General features: G+C 57.6%; 3 protein-coding genes across 3 annotated transcripts; all 3 read left to right on the top strand.

Annotated features, from left to right (window-relative positions):
* Window positions 1-237: 237 nt before the first annotated feature.
* LOC116496687 (CMRF35-like molecule 1) lies at window positions 238-3312 on the top strand. The gene is made up of 7 exons (XM_032199928.1): window positions 238-367; window positions 941-1018; window positions 1243-1572; window positions 2504-2599; window positions 2742-2806; window positions 2974-3084; window positions 3169-3312. The coding sequence occupies exons 1-7, from the start codon at window positions 238-240 to the stop codon at window positions 3310-3312; spliced, it is 954 nt and encodes a 317-aa protein (XP_032055819.1).
* Window positions 3313-5127: 1815 nt separating this feature from the next.
* On the top strand, window positions 5128-5940 carry LOC116496686 (CMRF35-like molecule 5). Its single transcript, XM_032199927.1, has 2 exons — window positions 5128-5527; window positions 5678-5940. The coding sequence occupies exons 1-2, from the start codon at window positions 5128-5130 to the stop codon at window positions 5938-5940; spliced, it is 663 nt and encodes a 220-aa protein (XP_032055818.1).
* Window positions 5941-6266: 326 nt separating this feature from the next.
* LOC116496685 (CMRF35-like molecule 8) lies at window positions 6267-9755 on the top strand. Its single transcript, XM_032199926.1, has 6 exons — window positions 6267-6645; window positions 7260-7389; window positions 8191-8297; window positions 8828-8880; window positions 9245-9382; window positions 9648-9755. Exons 1-6 carry the CDS (start codon window positions 6267-6269, stop codon window positions 9753-9755), a joined length of 915 nt encoding a protein of 304 aa, XP_032055817.1.
* Window positions 9756-18853: the final 9098 nt, after the last annotated feature.

Below are 18853 nucleotides of genomic sequence, written 5' to 3'. Positions count from 1 at the left end.
TCGGTGACTTTTCCAAACACCCCCAAAGCAGGGGCAAGGAGCCCAGCACCCCGCCTGTAGGTGACCAGAGGACGCAGCTCGGATGGGGGCTGCTCAGATGGGACGAGCCCAGCACACAGCAGGCAGCCCCGGGGTTATTTTATCCTCTGCGGCTCTCCTGTGCGGTGAGAAAGAGCCCAGGGGGAGGAAGGGGGGGTGGAGATGTGGCCTCTGTCCCCTGCCCTGTCCCGGCGCCCCATGGAGGAGACGCTGCTGCAGGCGCTGCGGTCACCCCGCTCCTGCACGGCCCTGCTGGTTCTGGGTTTTCACCTGCAGGCTCACTTCCTTCCTTCTGCTTCCTCGCGGAGAGCAAACGGGCCAAAAAGAAGTGTGGGGAGGAAAAAGGGGGCCTTGGGTTGGCCCCCAATGCCCTGGCTGTGGGGTCCCATCGTGTGTGCGCCCTGTGAAAGGTGCTGGCCCCATCACGGGTCTTCTGCAGGGGTTATGGGGTCTCAGCCTCCTCTCCCAGGCTGGGGAGCCCCCAGGAAAGCTCCTTGGAGCAGGTCCCATCACAGGGACATCGGCACCAGGGATGAGGCCCCTGACCCCCCCGTGCCACCCCCCTGCATTCACGCATGGTCTCCACGTCCCCGCGCCCGGGGCCGGCTCAGGGCTCTGCTCCTCCTGCTGCCACCCTCCCCACTGCCCCGAGCACCCAGCCTCCAGCTGGGCCAGTGTGCAGAAAGCACCCCGAAGCCTCTTTCCCCCCAGCAGAACCCCCCCCCTCCCAGCCCCGAGGTGAAACTCTTCGCAGACACAAATAACCCAAACCCAGCCAGCCGCCTGCTCTGCGGTCACCGCTTGCATGAGCGAGGGAGCAGCAGCAGCAGCAGATCACGGGGGCTGAGCACCAGCCCCGCATCCCCTGCCCCCCAGCCCTCACCTCTCACTTCCCTGAGAGCTGCCGATGCTCGCGGGCCCCCAGAGCGGAGCAGGATGATGGGGACTTGGCCGGGCTGGGGCTGGCTCCTTCTCCCAGGTGAGGATGGGCGCAGAGCTGCTGGGCCCCCCCCTAGAAGTGCAGGCTCCCCTTCGGGTACCAGCCCCGGAGCCATAGCATCGCAGCCTTTTGGGGCTAAAAGTGGGCAGATGGGGTCTCCCCAAAAGTGCTTATTTCTCGCCGCCCCTCCGAAGCGAGCCGATGAGGGGCAGCTTGGGGGACCAGGGCTGGTTCCTCTCCATCACTGTTTGGTTTCCCCGCAGCATGCCAGGCTCTCGTTGCCCCCCGGGAGGTGAGCGGCCACGCGGGGCAGGCGCTGACCCTGAACTGCTGGTACGCGCCGGGCTACCAGGGCTACAACAAGTACTGGTGCCGCGGGGCCTCGCGGGACTCCTGCAGCAAGGTGGTGGAGACGGCGGGGCGAGAAGTGCCCCGGCAGCGCGGCCGCGTCTCCATCGCCGACAACCACGTCTTCTGCCTCGTCCTGCTCACCCTGCAGGAGCTCTCGGAGGAGGACGCCGGGAGCTACTGGTGCGGGGTGGAGCGGGTGGGCAGGGACATCATGACACCGGTTACCATCAGGGTTTTGCCAGGTGAGCGTTGGCATTTTGTTGGTTTTTGGTTTTTGTAGGGGAAAGCATTTTTGGGGGAAGGAAGGTGCTGGGTTGTGTTGGGGAGAGATGGTGCAGCTCGGCTCCGCTTGTATTGGTTGGCACCCAGTATAAACCAGTGGCAGGGCACAGGGATGATGGGTCCCTTCGTTAAGGGGTGCTCGTAGGTGCATGCAGGAGCCATGCGCAGGGGTTTGCAGCACCGAGGCCAGTCCTGGGCCATTATTTGGGCTCCCAGCACCAGGTGCTGCAGCCAGAGAGCTGCTGCCAGCCAGCCTCTGCAAACCAAAGAGGGTCTGGGCTGCAAAATCTGAGCTTTTGGGTGAGGAAAAGGGGCAGAACCAAGCCCTGCAGCCTTGGGAAAGCCTCAGTCCCTGGCATCCAGAGAGATTCCTCTGCACGGGGAGCTGCAGGGAAAGAACATCCCTTGGGAACACCGGCAGGGCAGGGGCAAGGGCTGGGCACGGTACAGGCAAGTGCTCACCTCCTGCTGGTGGGACGTGGGGGACCCCAGCTTCCCCCAGGACCACCCCCGATGCGTCCGTACGAGCTGTGCCTGCAAACCCTGCAGCCACCCCCTCGCCCTGGCTCTCCGACGCCACCACCGAGCTCCTCTCCACGGCCAACAGCACCAACACCACTGCCACGGGGTGAGCCATGGGCACCACGGGGCGGGGGGGGGGCTCGCAGACGTGGGGTCTTCACACCGGGGGGCTCACAGGGACACTCTGGAGATGTTTTTTTCGGGGGGTGACGCAGCAGCAGAGACCCAAGTGGGGCCCCAGGCTGGTGTCCCTGCTTCGTGGCCCCATCCCACAGTGGGCAGGGGGCTGCAGGAGCACAGCGCCAGCCTTTGAGGGGGGAGGCAAACAGCCCCGCTCCTCTTCCCTTGCCTCCAGCCCCCCCTGGTCAGCCCTGAGTGCCCTGGTGCCCACGGCGGTGCTGCTCTCCCTGCTGGCTGTGGCCGGCTCTGCCGGGCTCGCCTACGCCCTGTGGAGGAGGAGGGAAGGTAAGGGCACCCAAGGGTGCCACTGCGCCCATCCCGGGCACAGCGGGACCCATCTGGGGAGCTGAGCGGGGCAGGAGCTGGGGGGGTTTGTGTTGTGCTGTGTGTTGTGCTGCTTTGCCACAACTTTTCTTCCTGCCCCCAGATCTCCAGAGACCCCTGGGAGCGGTGAGATCTAAGCCAAAGGACTGGGTTCAGCCGCACCATACGGCAAGTGCCCGGAGAGCCCCCCCCCGGGACCACCGGTCCCCACGAGCCCCCCCTGCAGCTGCAGCCTTGGGGCTCCCGTGGGTGCCCCGGGGCACGGCTGGAGCCCGTGGGGCTGAGCCTGGCAGCGAGCGGGGCCGGCTGCCCCCTGACCCCGCTGCCTGTTTCAGGATTTTGGGGACACGCTGCCCCTTCGCACCGAACCCCCCCTGACCCCCTCCAAGCCTGCCTTCGCCGGGGAGCTGGACAGCATCTACGACAACGAGCTGGCCCTGACAAAGGTGAGAGCCCCGGCACGGGCAGCAGGGAACCGGGGAGCCCTGCAGCACCCGGCCGTGCCGTGCTGAGTCCCTGCCCTGCCCCAGGACCCCAGGGACACGCCGCCCCCGTGTCAGCAGGACGCCGAGCTGGAGGATGAGAACTTCTACACCAACACCTTGTGCCACGACAGGAGCAGGGGGAGGCCCAGACACGGCGCCCAGCAAGGAAATGAATTCCTCCAGTCCTAAGGGAGTGCCGCGGGTGGGCAGCGGGGTCCCCGGGTGCTCCCCTGCAGAGACACCGGCGCTTTGCTCCGAGCTGGGCAGGGAGCAGGGGGGCTGCAGGATGGGAATGAGCTTCACCAGGGGCTGCAGATCCATCACAGGAGGATCTCAGCAGCACCACAGCTTCTGCCCACAGACAGAGGCCGGGGACACCCCAATTCCCCACCCCAAGCGCATCCCCGCTGTCCCAGCCTCCTGCCTCCAGCTGGGCTGCTCCCAGCACATCCCACGGGGCTGCCGGGTGTGGAGATGCCCTGGACCGGGTCCTCCTTGCCCAGACCCGGCACAATCCCTATCATTATCTTGTTTCTCCTGCTCTTACTCAGCCTGAAGCTGCCCGTGGCGCTGGCCCCGGTGTGCACAGCCGTGTGGGTGAGGAACCTGTGCAGGAGATGCAGCCCCCGGGGAAACCTGCAGCTGTCCGGGGCATCGGGCAGCCTGCACACCCCGACGGTCCCAGAGCATCCCCCTGCCCCCTGCCCCGCACCCTGTGGGGCTGAGCCACCCGCCCCGCAGCGGGAGCTGCTCGGCACCAGGCACCTCTCCCCCTGCAAAGCCCAAAGCGCTGCCAGCACCCCCAAGGCTGCAGCGGGGAGGGTTTGGGGTGCAGAGAGCCCGTGTCTGCTGAGCAAAGGCACTTTGCAATAAAGCTGGGTATCCTGCAGCTGTCTGTCTGTCTGTCTGTCTGTCCACATCCTCCCCCAGCTGCCAGTGCTGGTCAGAGCACCAGGGGCTGCAAATGTGGGTGTGTGAGAGCCGTGCAGGGAGCCCCGTTTGGGGGGACTTGGTGTCCTGGGGGGGGACACGAGCACCTGGCTGAGCCCCACTGCGGGGAGAGGAGCCCTGAGCAGCGCCAGCCCTGCTGGATGGGTCCAAATATCCATTTCCAGGCTGACCTGCAGGTCCCTCCAGCATCGCTGCGCCCTTCACACTTCGCCCCTCGGCTCGTTCCCAGCAGCAGGACAGACCCTTGGTCTGCACAGAGCCCGCTGTGGGGCCAGGATTCGGAGATAGGTCAGGGCCAGTTCAGCCATGTCTCCATCAAGGGGCACCCTCAGTGCCCCAAATCACCCACAAAATGACCTTGCATCTGGCTAATTTCTAAAAACATTAAAGAGAACTGGCCCCGGAATGGAGCCTGGGGGAACCCCACTGACTGGCCAACAGCCTGATGTAACCCAGGCACCACAGCCCTTGGAGGCACCACAACCTTTTGAGGCCGACCCACCAGCCGGTTGTTAACCCATCCTGTTACCCACTCGTCCGGCTCCCCTTCTGCTGAGGGATTTGCCCAGCAAACCACAGGGTCAGCCAGTCGGTGAGAAAGAGGAAGGAGGAGGCTGGGGAGGCTGCTGCTAGGGGATGGGAGAGGATATCCTGGCCGGGGCAGCAGGGATGGGACGTGTTTGGGGTTCAGGGGGTCCCTGTGGAGACCCCACTGTGTGTCCCACTGGCTGGAGGCACCGCGTGGTGCAGCAGCGAGGTGGGGAGGGGCAGGGCTGCACCCACCGGGGGGGCTCCCCGGGGCAATGGGAAGCGTCGGTTCGGCATCACTCACCGGTGGAGGCCAGGAAGCTGCATGGGAACTCGAGTTTCCACTGCTGTCAGCTGATTTCTCACATCCTCTTGCACCACCAGCACCCCGGTCACTGAGCCTGACCCCCACCAGTGAGTGGTGCTGAGCCACAGGCAAAAGAGGAAGCGAAGCCCCCGAGAGGCACCGAGGAGCACGTCTGGCCGGAGGGCTGCCCGACGGGTGCTGAAGGCCACATCCTGGCCATGTGGCTGCTGCTGCTGCTGCTGCTCGCCTGCACGGCTCCGTGCCCCTCGGCAGGCGACCAGGCAGTGAGGGGGCCCGGCACTGTGCGTGGGTACCTGGGGGGGTCCCTCTCGGTGTCCTGCTCGTACCAGCACGGCTACGAGAAGAACTCAAAGTTCTGGTGCCGCCCGGGAACGTTTCGGACCTGTGGTTCTGACGTCTACATCATCGCCACCTCGGAGAGTAATCCCCGGGTGCAGCGGGGCCGGTTCTCCATCTGGGACAATCGCACCCAGCGGGTGTTCACCGTGACCATACAGAACCTGGAGGCAAAGGACGCGGGCACCTACCGCTGCGGGGTGCAAAAGCTCTTATTTCACATTGATGACAGTGACGGTGTGAAGGTGATCGTGTCCCCAGGTCAGTGCTTGCGGGTCCCCTGCGTGGCACCAGTGCCCGGCCGCACGGTGCGGGGCTGGGGACGGGCTGCGGGAGGTGGCAACACCCGGGCGCAGCGGGGGCAGAGAGCAGGGGGCTGCACACACAGCTGGGCCCACTTTGCCTTTGCAGAACCACGACAGAGGATTACCGATGCCCTCTTTTGGTCCACCTCATTGCCACCAACACCGGGTGTGAGGAGCTCCCCATCGAGCACGGACACGCCGTTGCGCACGGGTGCTCCGCGGAGCACGGATGACGTGACCCTGGGTGCGGATGTGCCATCGGGGCGCTGCGACAGCCTCCGCTGGTTCCCGCTGCTGGCGGGGCTGCAGCTGATGGCCCTGGTGGCCATGAGCATGACCGTGCTGTGGCTGAGCCTGCGGAGACACTGAGCACCGGGGCTCGCAGCGCTCAGCCCCCCGCCGCCGCAATAAAGCGCTCGGGCACCGCGTCGAGGCTCCATCCATCCTTCCCTGCGGTCTCCTCGAGGGGAAGAAGCGGGGTGGGAGGGTGGTAAGGAGGGTGTCGGGGGGGGGATTTAGGAGGGGGATTTAAGAGGGGGAAGCAGCGGTCGCCGAGCTCCGCCCGGCCGCCAGGTACGGCCCCGGGGGCGGGCCGGGCTCCGCAGCCGCACCGGGAGGCTCCGGGCACGGAGGTCAGGGCGGGCACGGCCATGCCGAGGCTGCTGGGGCTGGAGCTGGGGCTGGGGGTGCTGAGGATGCTGCTGCTGCTGCTGCTCGCCTGCACGGCTCTGTTCCCCTCGGCAGGCGGCCGGGCAGTGAGGGGGCCCGGCACTGTGCGTGGGTACCTGGGGGGGTCCCTCTCGGTGTCCTGCTCGTACCGGCACGGCTACGAGAAAAACTCAAAGTACTGGTGCCGCCTGGGAAGGTTTTGGACCTGTGCTTTCACCATCGCCACCTCGGAGAGTAATCCCCATGTGCAGCAGGGCCGGTTCTCCATCTGGGACAATCGCACCCAGCGGGTGTTCACCGTGACCATAGAGAACCTGGAGGCAGAGGACGCGGGCACCTACCGCTGCGGGGTGGAAAATCGCATATTTGATGACAGTGACAGTGTGAAGGTGATCGTGTCCCCAGGTCAGTGCTTGCGGGTCCCCAAGGTCCAATGCCGGTGCCCCCCTGGCCAAGCAGAAGCGCCAGGAGCAGGGGCTGTGGGAGGAGGTGGGTGCCCGTGCACCGCGGGGCTGTGCCAGGACACGTCCCCAGGGCACCTCGGTGTTTTTTAGATGTCCCCACGGCCCCTTCTTGGACCCGCAGAGGCAGCCACCCCATGGCTGCAGTGCATCGCCCTCCTCCCCGTGTCCTGTGGCCCCTTTCTCCCCCCGTGGCCCTCTCCCTGCCTGCGCCCTCCTGTCCTCACTGCCAGCTCTGGGGAGCCCCGGCTCCCAGCCCATTTCCGTGCCGTGTCGGTGCTGGTGGCACACAGGGTGCTTGAGGCCCCTTCCTGCAGCCTGAACTCTGCTTGGGGGGGTGTGTGCGTGCTGGGGGGACTGGGACTGCTGGGATCCTGCTGCAATCCTCCCAGGGGTTGGGTTAGAGCCAAACGCCTCGGGCTGAGTGCTCTGGAGCAGAGGGGATGCAGGGTGTCCCGGCAGCACGGTGAGGTTCTCTCCAAGCCACTGCAACACCCGCAGTGTTTCCCCTGCAGAGGTAGGGAGCCTGGCTGAGCCTTTTTCCTCTTCTTGCTGCAGATCCCACTCGGACAGCATCGCCCTCCACCTCGGCCACTGCACCCGAGTCCACCTCGGGCTCCACGCAGCTACCTCCCCAGCAGGAAGGGACGCAGGGGACAGCCAGCCCCTCTGCCACCCCTGGCAATGGGTGAGTGCCAGCTGCCAGCCCGCACTGCGAGCAGCCTCCACCTCCCTCCCTGAGCTGTCTGCGGGGCTATCTCACTCCTGGCCATTCGGGCTGCCCTTAGGGATTCCTGCCCTTGCCTTTAGGAACCAGCCCTTCACCCTACCCGCTACGCACAGGGATCAGCTGCAGCACCGCGGGCTGCTCGGCCCCCCACAGCCACGTCTGCAGCTTAAACAATTTGCAGGTCCTGGCCATACAAGAAGTGGTTTTTGCTTGCAGCCCTGGCCCCATTTCCTTCCCCAGCTCTGTGGGGCTGTTTGCCCGTGGGAAGCCAAGCGCGGGCTGAGCTGGGCCCTGTTCTGCTTTGTAGCCGCACAGTCCCACGGGGCTGCCTCACAGAGCCTGGGGCTAGAGCACGGAGCCTCCTCCCCTCTCTGCTGGCTGTTGGAGGTGATGCAAGAATTGGGAAAGCTGAGGCTTCGTCACCGTGCTCGGGGGTAACTGCTTCCTCAAAAGCAGCCCCGGTGACACACCACAGCGTGCCTCGTTCCCTTACAACAACGCCACCAAAGAGTGGAGCTGAACCAGAGCAAACCAAGAGGCAGCGCTCCTCCAAATGCTCAGGACGCAGCAGAATGAGGCAGAACCCAGTGTCCCACCTGCTTCTGCTGCTTGCAGGCTGAGGACCACCGTGCCTGCTTGCCTTGCTCCCCAGGCGAGCCCCTTGCCCATGGCTGTGACCCTCTGGCCATGGCCCCATGCGCCTGCCCCTGCTGCTGGGTGCAGCCGAGAGGTGCGAGGGCAGAAACTTTTCTCTTGCAGCCTGGACATAGCTCTGGTCGTCCTCACTCCCTGCATCGCAGTGGTTCTGTTTTTGCTCGCCGTTGCTGCCGGGGTTTTGGTGGTACTGTCCAGGAAAAGGAAGCAGGGTAAGCGAGGCCCTCGTGCCGCGTGCTGTTGTTTTATCTCTTTTGGTTCTCAGTTCCCCATTCCCTCGCTAACTCACCCAATTCCTGACCTCCACCGAGCGACTTCTCTGCTTTGTGAGCAAGGGAAGTTGTGGGGGGACCTCTCCTTCCTCTGACGGCATCGTCCCACGGCTCGGGTCCCCACGGTGATGGGGAAAGGCAGCTGGTGGGATGGGTGCTGCCCGGCACGGCACCATGCGCCCTGGCTGCAACGTGCTCGCACCACAAGCTTGGAGCGTGCTTGGCTTTGTAGCCAGGTTTGCGGCAGATTTGGCACAGAGTTTGAGGGCAGGGCCAGCAGAGGCCATCACCAGCTGGTGGCTGGGGCCTGGTTTTGTTTGACGAGCTGCTTCAGGTGCTCACCGGGCAGCAGGCCCCCTTCCTGTTCCGCACTGAGCTTGGCAGCAGCAGTGTGTTTGGTTTGTTTTTGTTTTTGTTTTATGTTTCTGATCCTCTGGCTTTGCCTGTGTCCGACCACATCTGTGTTTCAGCCGTCTCAGGAGCAGCTGTCGAGATGGACAGGATCCATGGCACGCCGAACGTGGTAAGGCAAACCCTGCTCCTGTCGGGACTGCTTGCTCCGGGCTCTGCTGGAAGGGGGAAAGGTTGCGCCCCGAGCCCAGCCTCAGGCTGCCGGCTTAGTGTGCTTCAGCCGGGCTCAGCTGGGAGGGAAGCTGAGGGCTCAGCTGGCCGGCAGCAAGAGCTGAGCAGCGATCCTGTGCCACTGCCACAGAGATACCCTGGGAAGGGGAATTGGGGTCGGGCGGGTGAATTTTCCCTCGGTGCTCCTGCCGCCGTCCCAGCCCCGATGATGGAGAAAGGTGGGACGGGAGAGGTGTCCACCCCTGCAGCTGGGGAGCTGGAGGGAGCTTGGGAGCACCCCCAGAGCACTCTCGGTGGTGTTTCAGGGAGCAGACGTGCTGCACTACGCAGAAATTGAGCACCCAGATGGCACAGACGAGAGCCAGCCCTACGGCAACGTGGAGGCTTTGCGCCCCTCGGCAAAAGCAGCCACTGACTACACGGAGGTCAAGAGGCCCGGCCAGGTGGGGAACAAGGCAGCAGCAGGGGACACCCGGTCTGGGGCTGTCACCGCTGCGTGGGGGGCTCAGCTGGAGGCTGGGTTGGGGCTGGATGCAGAGGGACAGGGCTGGTGGGGACACAAATGTCAGCGGATAACGTGGGTGGCCTTGTGCTCTCTGCGCTTGCTCCAAAAGGATGCAAGATGTTCCTGCAAAAGGTGGAGGGTCTTTTGCTTGGGGAAACCTGCAAACACTGCCCTTTTAATACTTTTTTCCCTTTCTATCCCAGAATCTGGATAAGAATAACGAGCCCGCTTACGCCATGGTGCGCAAATCCCTGCAGGAGGAGCAGCTCTACGCCAACATGCTTCCAGCCCGGCAGCGTGCGGCGCAGTGAGGGCTCAGGACCCGGCACCACCGCCCTGCATGGGACCTTGGGCATGGGACCCACATGGGGACACCAGGACGGATGCTGAGTTGGGCAGGAGATGGCTCCCCAAGGCAGCTGCTGCTCCCACAGGCTCTGGAGCTACCTTGGAGCAGCCTCGGAGAGGACGAGGTTGTGCAAGGGGCACTGCACGGGGATGAAATCGTCCCCCTGCATCTGGAGCCCTCATGCCTGGTAGGGAGTGGTGCCGGGATCAGAAAGCAGCCCAAGTGTTTGGGTTGTCCAGATGGACAAAATTGGCCAGGCAAAGGAGCTGGGAGCTGCGGGTGGGCTGCTTGGCTCCGCACCCCTGCTGCCCTGCGCTGACGTTTTGCACCGATGGACCAGAGCTGGCAGCTCCCAAGAGCAGGGCAGGGAGAAATGCTACGTCCACCTGCCCTGTGCCTGCAGGCACTGCCAGCACCTCGGGCAGCCCAGGTTAGGGGCGCAGTGTGGTGCCTGGTGTCCTGGACAGCCCCAAACCAGCCTTTGTGTTCATGTCCATGCTCCAAAGGACACTGCAGAGGTGTTCCCGTCCCTCTTGAGCAGCTGCTGGGGAGCAGCTCCCCAAAACCCCGCAGCCCCGAGCTCCCTCTCCTCGGCTTCACTGATTATTTATTTCTCGGCACCCTCTAAACGTGCTGTTCTCCGTAAAACATCCCTCCTCTATCAGTAAAAGCAGCCGAGCCTGATACCATCCAACGCCGCTTCCAGCTGCGTTTGTGCTACACATTTGCACCACAGTAAGAGGGACATTTTGCACAGTGTCCCCCCAGAAGCAGAGCTGGCACCTTGCTGGTGCCATCCCCAGCAGCGGGGGGACCCCAGCTCCAACAGGGCACAAGCTGCAGCAGCACGGGCTCGCCGACATGCAGCCTTCCTCCTCCCCAGCCCAGCACCGGTGCTGAGCTCCCTCCGAGCTCCTGCCCCTCTCGGGGCTGTCCACCTGCTGGGAAACAGGCTGGGCTTTGGCACCTCGCTGTGCATCAGCCAGGAGCGCTGGCGGACTCATTTGGGGCGAAATTATTAATGCTGTTAATTTTTATAAAGTGTTGTCTGGGTGTTTTTGTGCTCGTTTTGTTGAAGAAGCCTGGCGCAGCATCGCTGCTCTGCCAGAACCGGGGGAAGTAAGCGAGGCACCGCCGCAGTGGTTGCTCCCCTTCGGGCAGCCAGAATTATTCCTGGGGTCGGCCGGGAGCTGTCGGCACCCAGAAATGTCCAGGAGCAGCCCAGATGGGGCTGGGAGCATGCAGGGGAAAACAAATCCCCTGCTGCTCCCCGGGTGGTGCCAACAGCCCTGCATTGCCAACGGGAGGATGAAGCAGTTGGATTTTTTGGGTAACTCGGTCCCATAACACTCTGTCTGGGGGTAGCTTCGTGCTTTACCGAAAGAACCAGGCAGCTTTCCTAAATTAGCTCCCTCCCCACGGCGCCAAGGCAGGGATAACCACAGGCTGCGGGGGAGCCGGCGCTGCGGGGCCGAGGAAGCCGCCCACCGAGGCTTTTGTATTTCCCAGCTGGGGAACTCTGCAAACCTCCTCGGGTGATGCTAAGAGCTGAAAATACCAAGAGTTGTATCTTCTCCAGCCCCAGCAGCGTCGCAGGGCGGCTGCCAGGAGGACAGAAATAACGCCTGGCGGGGACACCGCCGTGATTTCTGCATCCCAGGGGGTGGAAACGGCTGCGAGCGTCCCTGCTCAGCGCCTGGGCGCATCCACCCGACGGTCCCACGCAGGCAGCTTTGCCCAGATTTCCCCCAGGCCATCCCCGCATCCGTGCCAGGGCTTGAATTTGGGAGCTGCAGCCCGTGCGGGGTCCCCCAAATCCCCTAAAATTCACCCAGGTGCAAAGCAGGGGGGGGACTTTGCCAGGCTGGGGGAGCGATCCTGGCTTGTTTTAGGCAGCCAGCCTCCAAACACCACCCAAACGTGCCCTCTGGTGGGAGACAACAGCGCGGACAACACCCTCCTTGTACAGGGTCCTGCAGCTCACACGTCTGGCACGAGCCTCGCTCCCCTTGGCACGGCTCAGAGCCCCCGGAGGGTGCCCCCTTCTCTCCTCCTGCACCTGGCAGCGCCCTGGGCAGGGGGAGGCATCCCAGGGGGGCTCACCCTGGCACCAAACAGCTCAAGGGGAAGCCCCCGAGCCCCGCAGGCCATATCAGCAGCCCCCAGAGCCCCCGACCTTACCCAACCTTCCTGTGGCCGCAGCACTGCCCAGGAAACGTGTGCGGGACCGCAGGGCGCTGCTATCGCTGCTGGCACCGCTTCCCCTTCCCTCTGCTCACCCCTGGGCCGTGCACCCCACCTCGGGGAGCTTCTGCCTCCTACCGCCCCTCTGGGCTCTGCTTCATCCTGGGGTTTGGTTGGGTTTGGGTTTTAATTGCACCTTTTTTTTTTTTTTAGTTGTGTTTTTGTGTTGTCTACACCTGGTGGCTGTTGGGGACGCGTGCTTGGGGCCAGGAGCGGGTGAGGCAGGGAGGAAACGGGAGGGTGGCTGCCTGCCACCGCACAGGGAACGCCCGGCCTCGGTCCGCAGCTTCACCGACACTTTGGGTGCTGTGGTGGGGGTGTGCACACCCCCATGCACACACACACACACACACACACACACCCCAGCACACAGGCAGGCACATGCATGCATACACACACACCCTGGTGCACTCATATGGAAGCACCCATGCACACTCTTACCCCACTGCGCACAGGCAGGCATGCACAGCCCAGTGCACACCCTCGTGTATGTTATAAGTTGCCCCCTTAATTAATTTTCAGAGAGCATTGCATTAATAATAGAAAGGAATTTATTGAGTAAGCAACAGCAAGCAAAACAGCGCTGGGCGGCCGGGGAGTCTCGGCTCCGCCAACAGCGCGCACCTCACCCCCGCCAGGGTCCCTTTTTCTATCTTGGTAATTCTGGGATTACGCAGCACATCCTGGTGTATTCTGCGACTGCGCGCACTGTTGCTAGGGGGTCGTCTCTGTCCCTCTGGTGGTCGTGAAGATGAAGGCCGTAGTCTTCCTCGGCGTTGTGGCTCAACTTCTTTCTTTATTTGGGCATGTTGGCCCAGGGTAAGACAGGAAGGCAAGATGTTGATACACTAGTTTAACAACTTATCAGGAGATGGTTACATGAGCTTTGCAGCAGTGGTTTTTTAACAAAAGAGGCTACTGAGATGCAGAAGGAGAGAAGGGGAGGGGGTTCTCGATTTTGTTACATTAAGCAAAAGAATTTTCATAGTGTCTAGCAAAGCATTATACAGCTCCTTACTTCAGCAGGGAGTTTTCACAACTCCCGTTCCTCAAACAGAACTCCTTGTTTTTATAATACAAAAGACAATGAACAAACATTTATTGTGTATTACAATCCCTCCTTTTTCTTTTAGTTACTCATTTTGTTCATTGAAGCTCTGCAATGCCTGGCTACTAAGAACTAATGTTTCCTTGATTCCTTTGTTGGTACTTATTGGCTCGTATTTGGCATGTATGAGCATTAGATGTGCCGCTTCTAAACATCCCTTTACAATCGCAATCAATTTATTAAAAATACATGGTCCAAAAGTTAGTGCTATTATTAATAACAACAAAGGTCCTGCTATTGTTGATAATAAAGTAGTAAGCCAAGGTGAATAATTAAACCAAGATTCGTACCAGCTCTGTCGGGCTTCATTCTCCCGTTTCCTTTTTTCCAACCCTTCCCTGGGTCTTGCCATTGTATCTCTTACCACTCCAGTGTGATCAGCATACACAGCATTCCTCTTTCAGGGCTGCAAACAGCCCGTCCTGTTGAAAAATACCAAATCTAATCCCCTACGATTTTGTAACACTACCTCTGAAAGTGACCTGATAGATCTTCCAGGGCCGAGATGGATTGTTCAATTTGGGTCAGGTCCTCGTCCACAGCAACGCGTAAGGAAGTAAATTCTTGATTTTGTTTAACCAATAAGGCTACCCTGGTCCCCACTCCAGCTCCTCCCAGGATTATTAGGGTGGCCAAAGTTAGAGCCGTGAACGGTTCCCGTCTTTCCAGATGATAACTTGCGACTGTGTGCTGGGTACACATACAATCCTCAGGGTGGTATAGAATCCTTGGTATAATTATCACCTGTATACAAAACTCACGAGACGCATTAAAGAGTTTTAGTGATAGACAAGGAGTTACGCCCACTCACGAACAAACCCACCTAGCGTTGTTGGCTGGGATTAGCCACTCGGTTGATTGTTTTCCATTCTCCATGGTATTACATAGGTGACACTTCCCACTAGGAACCGTGCCCATTGTTTTCCATTCTCCATGGTATTACATAGGTGACACTTCCCACTAGGAACCGTGCCCACACACCTACCACCTCCAGTGACTTGTGTTAGTGTTACCTTATGTCTTTTCCCCAACTGCAATGTAGAGGGCTGTTCTTGTTTGTGCGGGTGGGCTCCCCAGGATCCCCAATAGCATCATAATATGAAGGCCTTATACTAAAGCATAATCAACAGTGTTTTGTTACATTTGGGTTTGTTTTGTTTAATAATTGGTAGCTAGCATTCATGACCCCCCCCATATGTTATACTCAGCTATGTTATCATTCTTGGCTTTACCTGAGCTCATAGGGCTGCTGAGGGTTGCCACTGTAGTATTTTCCGCAGGCTGGATTCCCTGGACACTTTCTGACAATACCTCATTTGGTCCTACTGCCTGAGCCTATCAGCATCCTTCTTTTTATTAGTATGAGTCCTCCCCTATCTGTTCCGTGTTCGTAAAATCTGACATTTTTCCTAGTACCCAGCTAGTATCATCCAAGTTTGTTATATTTATATATAGAACCTTGCAAATTTCTTCATTTCCGTGGAAGGTTCCTGAATACCCTATACCATGCCCTTGCCACCTGTAACGGGGATCCACTTGTCAGTTACAACCTTGCGGCCCATATCCCACTTGTAAGAATTTATTCCGACCAGCCCCGAGTGTCCAGTCCGTAGCAATGGTTTCACACCGCCAGTATGCACAATAATATGCGTTTGGATAATTACAGTACACCTTTCCTGGGTTAGAACTTGGGCAGAAATAAAATCCTGATCGGTTAAAGCATGGCTGCACTGACGCCAGGTCACATAATGTGATGCGGAAACTGGGAGCACCCGCTGTCGTTGTTTGCTGGATGATGAATTGATCCTCCCATCTGATTAAGCTCCATTTAAAAGGCTGGTGGGGATGCGCAGACCCATAGCTGACCAAAACGATGATACTGACTCCCATGTATCGTAGGAGGTGGTCGGAGCCCATCTAAATTGTCGGCCCCTCCGTCCCCCACCGTTTTCACTTCTCTGCCTCGCTTGTCAGTTCGGTTGCAGCGAACTACAAGGTATCGGTTCTTCTTGGCAGCAGCAGTGTTCTTCAGGGGAACCTACTAGGGAGCCTTTGAAACAGGGCCTCCTCCCCTTCCCACGATACACAGATAGTACACAATACTTATCGAGTCCGTCTTAGTGTCAGCTTGAAGTCGTCAGGGCCTGGAGCTGCCTCCCATTTACCTTCCCGGACTGGTCCTTTCACACGGCTGGCATGCGTCCATCCTTTCTCTGCAGTTCAAATAGCCGTTTCTGTGGTAAGCAAAACAACAGAGGGGCCTTCCCCATAGTGGTGTTAAAAAAGTCTCTTTCCAAGTCTTAATTAGAATTGAGGGTGATCAAGTGGCAATTCCGAGTCACAGGGCATACCATATAGCATTTCAAAAGGAGAAATTCCTACATCAGTTCTGGGCTGCATCCATATGTTTAACAGTGCAAGGGGTAAGCATTTTACCCAAAAAGCCTTAGTTTCCAGCACAAGTTTTGTTAGTCGTTTCTTAATTTCACCATTCATTCGCTCTACCTTTCCAGAAGAGGAGGGGTGCCAGGGGCTGTGAAAATCCCACTCAGTCTCTAAGTCCTGCTTTAATCCTTGCAATAAAACTTTACACCCATTCAGTCACGTGGTCAATTAGGACAAACAAGTAACTCAGTAAAGTCTACCTGTATACTTTGGAAAGGTCAAAGCCCTGGCTCCTGTCCCCCTCTAGATAGGTTACAGAAGACCTTTTTATTTACCCTTTGACATATAGTAGTACATCCTCTGCATGTGTGCTTCCCTAAAGTGTATATTCCTACACAGACATGCTTTCTTAGAACAACATCACACATTGCTTGCACCTCCCAATGATTCTTCTGATGTAAAACAGTTAATATTTGCCTCATTATCACTTTATTCAGCATTTCTCTCCCATCAGGGAGTATCGATTTTCCTTAAAATGATCCAGATATTTATAACATTAATACCTCCTCGGGAGGTTGTAATTACTCCAAAATCTTTTTAGAATTTACCCAAATAGATAGGTGGCCCTGTAAACCCCTGAGGTAAAATTGTCCACCTATATTGTTGCTTCCGCCCCCATTTCAGGGTCTTTCCAGTCAGAGGTGAATATACATGTATGTTTGCTCTCAGGGCCAGAGAGCACTCCATTAATAACGCTGTTATTCCAGTCTAACAATTTACTATTTGAATGCCCAATTTAATCATCAAATCCCTTCCCAACAAGTTAGTCTCTGCCTTGGATACATACAATAATTGCCCCGTGATCATTTTATCCCCTAGTCTCAGCTTGGTATCCCCCAAAAGTGGCACTGTTATCCCAGTCCCTTCTACCCCCATCACATTTAGGGTTTCATTAGTTAATTTAATCCCTGATACTTTACAAGTCAGTAATGACTTAGCTGCCCCAGTGTATTGGGTTTGATGGCAAGGTTTGGGGGGTGTGAGGGGTGTGGGGGTGCGAAACTGCAGTGGCAGCCCCCGTGAAAAAAAAACAAAACAAAACAAAACAAAACAAAGCAAAACAAAACAAAAACAGAAACCTCCCCGTGGTAGATAAGGGACAATTTCATCTGGCCCTAAAGGGGCCCACTGCTGCCCAGAGCCAAGCCATGAGCAACACAGTCCGTGCCTCTGTGAGAGCACATCCACGAAAACAAACAAACAAAGAAACAAACAAAAACCTGCTGCTCAACAGCGGCTAGGAGAGCGAGAAACCCCCCCGCAGACACCAAAGTCAGTGCAGAAGGAGGGGGAGGAGGCGCTCCAGGCGCTGGAGCCGAAGCCCCCCTGCGGCCGCTGGAGAGGCCCCTGGTGGAGCAGGCTGTTCCCCCCTCCCCGATGCTCGGGAAACTGAACAAACACCACAGCAAATATGCAAATATACCAAAACTTCTAGACTGTTACTTAGATAATGCCTACATCACCTTTCCCTGCTCATTCAACTTCGAATACCTTTACCACTTTCAACAAACCTTTTAACACTTCCTTTATCTTTCTCTAGCCTTTACTTTTCTAATGCCGACATCAAAGGCTCAGTCAGGGGCCAACTTAATTCCATACCTTTTCCCTCCAAGATGCTGAAACAACATCAATATACAACATTTCATCCTGTTTTCCTTCTCTCCACAAAAACATTGACTGTAATATGGTGTTATAATTAGTAGTTCCATTTAGGGGCCACTCCGCTCCATCCTCTAGTTTATAAAGTGGCCACCACTGATTACAATATTTGATAAGAGTTCTTTTACTTTCTGTACCCTCTCACCCCACTATATCCCTCCAATGTGTTAGTATACATCCTAGGAGGCTTTTCCTCGGGATTTCTTTGCTTTGAACTTTTCCTATTGTAATCTACAGTGGTTAATATTCCACCGTTTTCCTAGAAGCTCTTTACTAGTCAATCCCAATCCCTCCAAAATCCACAATATACAGATACACAAGTAAAAACAGACCACTGTAAATTAACTGCCTGTAGACAATTACACTGGGGACATTTAAACCTGATGAGCCGATAATATGCCTGGGCAAATTTTGTTCCCTCAGACATACACCTCAATGGCAGTTCTTATATTTACATATTAACATATTAACATATGTATAAAAGAACACTTTAACAAAAATGCCCGGGCTTTTATATATACAATATACAATGTACAGTTATTATTCCAGTTAGAATTATTCCTCAGCAGCTGCAAACATTATGCCAGTTGCCATTAAAGATCGCTTACCCTCCTCCTGTCTCTTTCTTAAAATCTCAGGCGTCCCCGGAGTTAATGGGGACTGCCACATATTCCTAGTCACTGGGCCCTGAGTGCTAGAATCAGAGTTGCTATCAGAGTCTCCCTGGGGTTGCAGATTAGGAAGCCCGGGAGTCGGAGGGGCTGCAGGTGGGGGTGGTGGAATATAGGGAGGCAGTGGGGCTGGAATCTCTAATTCTCGGTTTATCTTGTGCCTCCCATCCCCTCCTTTTTCTTTTAGAGGATATAAATTGGCTCGAGTTTCCGAGCTGATCCACAAATGTGCATATTCACTTTCTTCCAAACTAAAAAGTTCTTTTGAGTTTACATAAATATTTAGGGCCTGGCAAACCCAATCTTCAAAGGACCCAAATACAGGCCAGTAAAGGTGGTCTCCTCAAATCTGTTTACCACCCCAAACTTCAACACAATAATGTATCATTTTTATTTTATTCCTTCCCCGCCTAAAAGGGGAATCCTGCCAATTTTTGATCATTAATCCCGGGGTAACCTAACATCAGACGTTACCCCACCCATGTGTCGTGGTTCCGCTCAAGTGGGCAGCCGAGCTCCACCACAGCCGCTCTCTCACTCCCCCTCCTCAAAGAGGAATGGGGAGAAAATATGTGAAAAGGGTTCAAGGATTGAGATAAGGACGAGAAAATCACGCAATAATTATTGTAACGGGCAAAACAGATTCGGCATAAGGAGATAGTAAGATTTATTGCCTACAACTAACAAGCGAGAGAAGTGAGAAAACAAAGGAAAAAGCAAAACAAAAGCACCTTCCCCCCATCCACCCTCTTCCACCTCCTCCCCCCAAGCGGCGCAGGGGAACAGGGGAATGGGGGTTATGGTCAGTCTACAGCACTTCTTCTCTGCCGCTCCTTCTCGGTCACTCTCGTCCCCTGTGCTGTGGGGTCCCACCCACGGGATGCAGTCCTTGATGAACTGATCCGGCGTGGGCTTCCCACAGGCAGCAGCTCT

This window comes from Aythya fuligula, chromosome 18 (assembly GCF_009819795.1).
Source record: "Aythya fuligula isolate bAytFul2 chromosome 18, bAytFul2.pri, whole genome shotgun sequence".
Classification (NCBI taxonomy): Eukaryota; Metazoa; Chordata; class Aves; order Anseriformes; family Anatidae; genus Aythya; species Aythya fuligula.
This window is presented reverse-complemented; position numbering and strand designations above follow the sequence as displayed.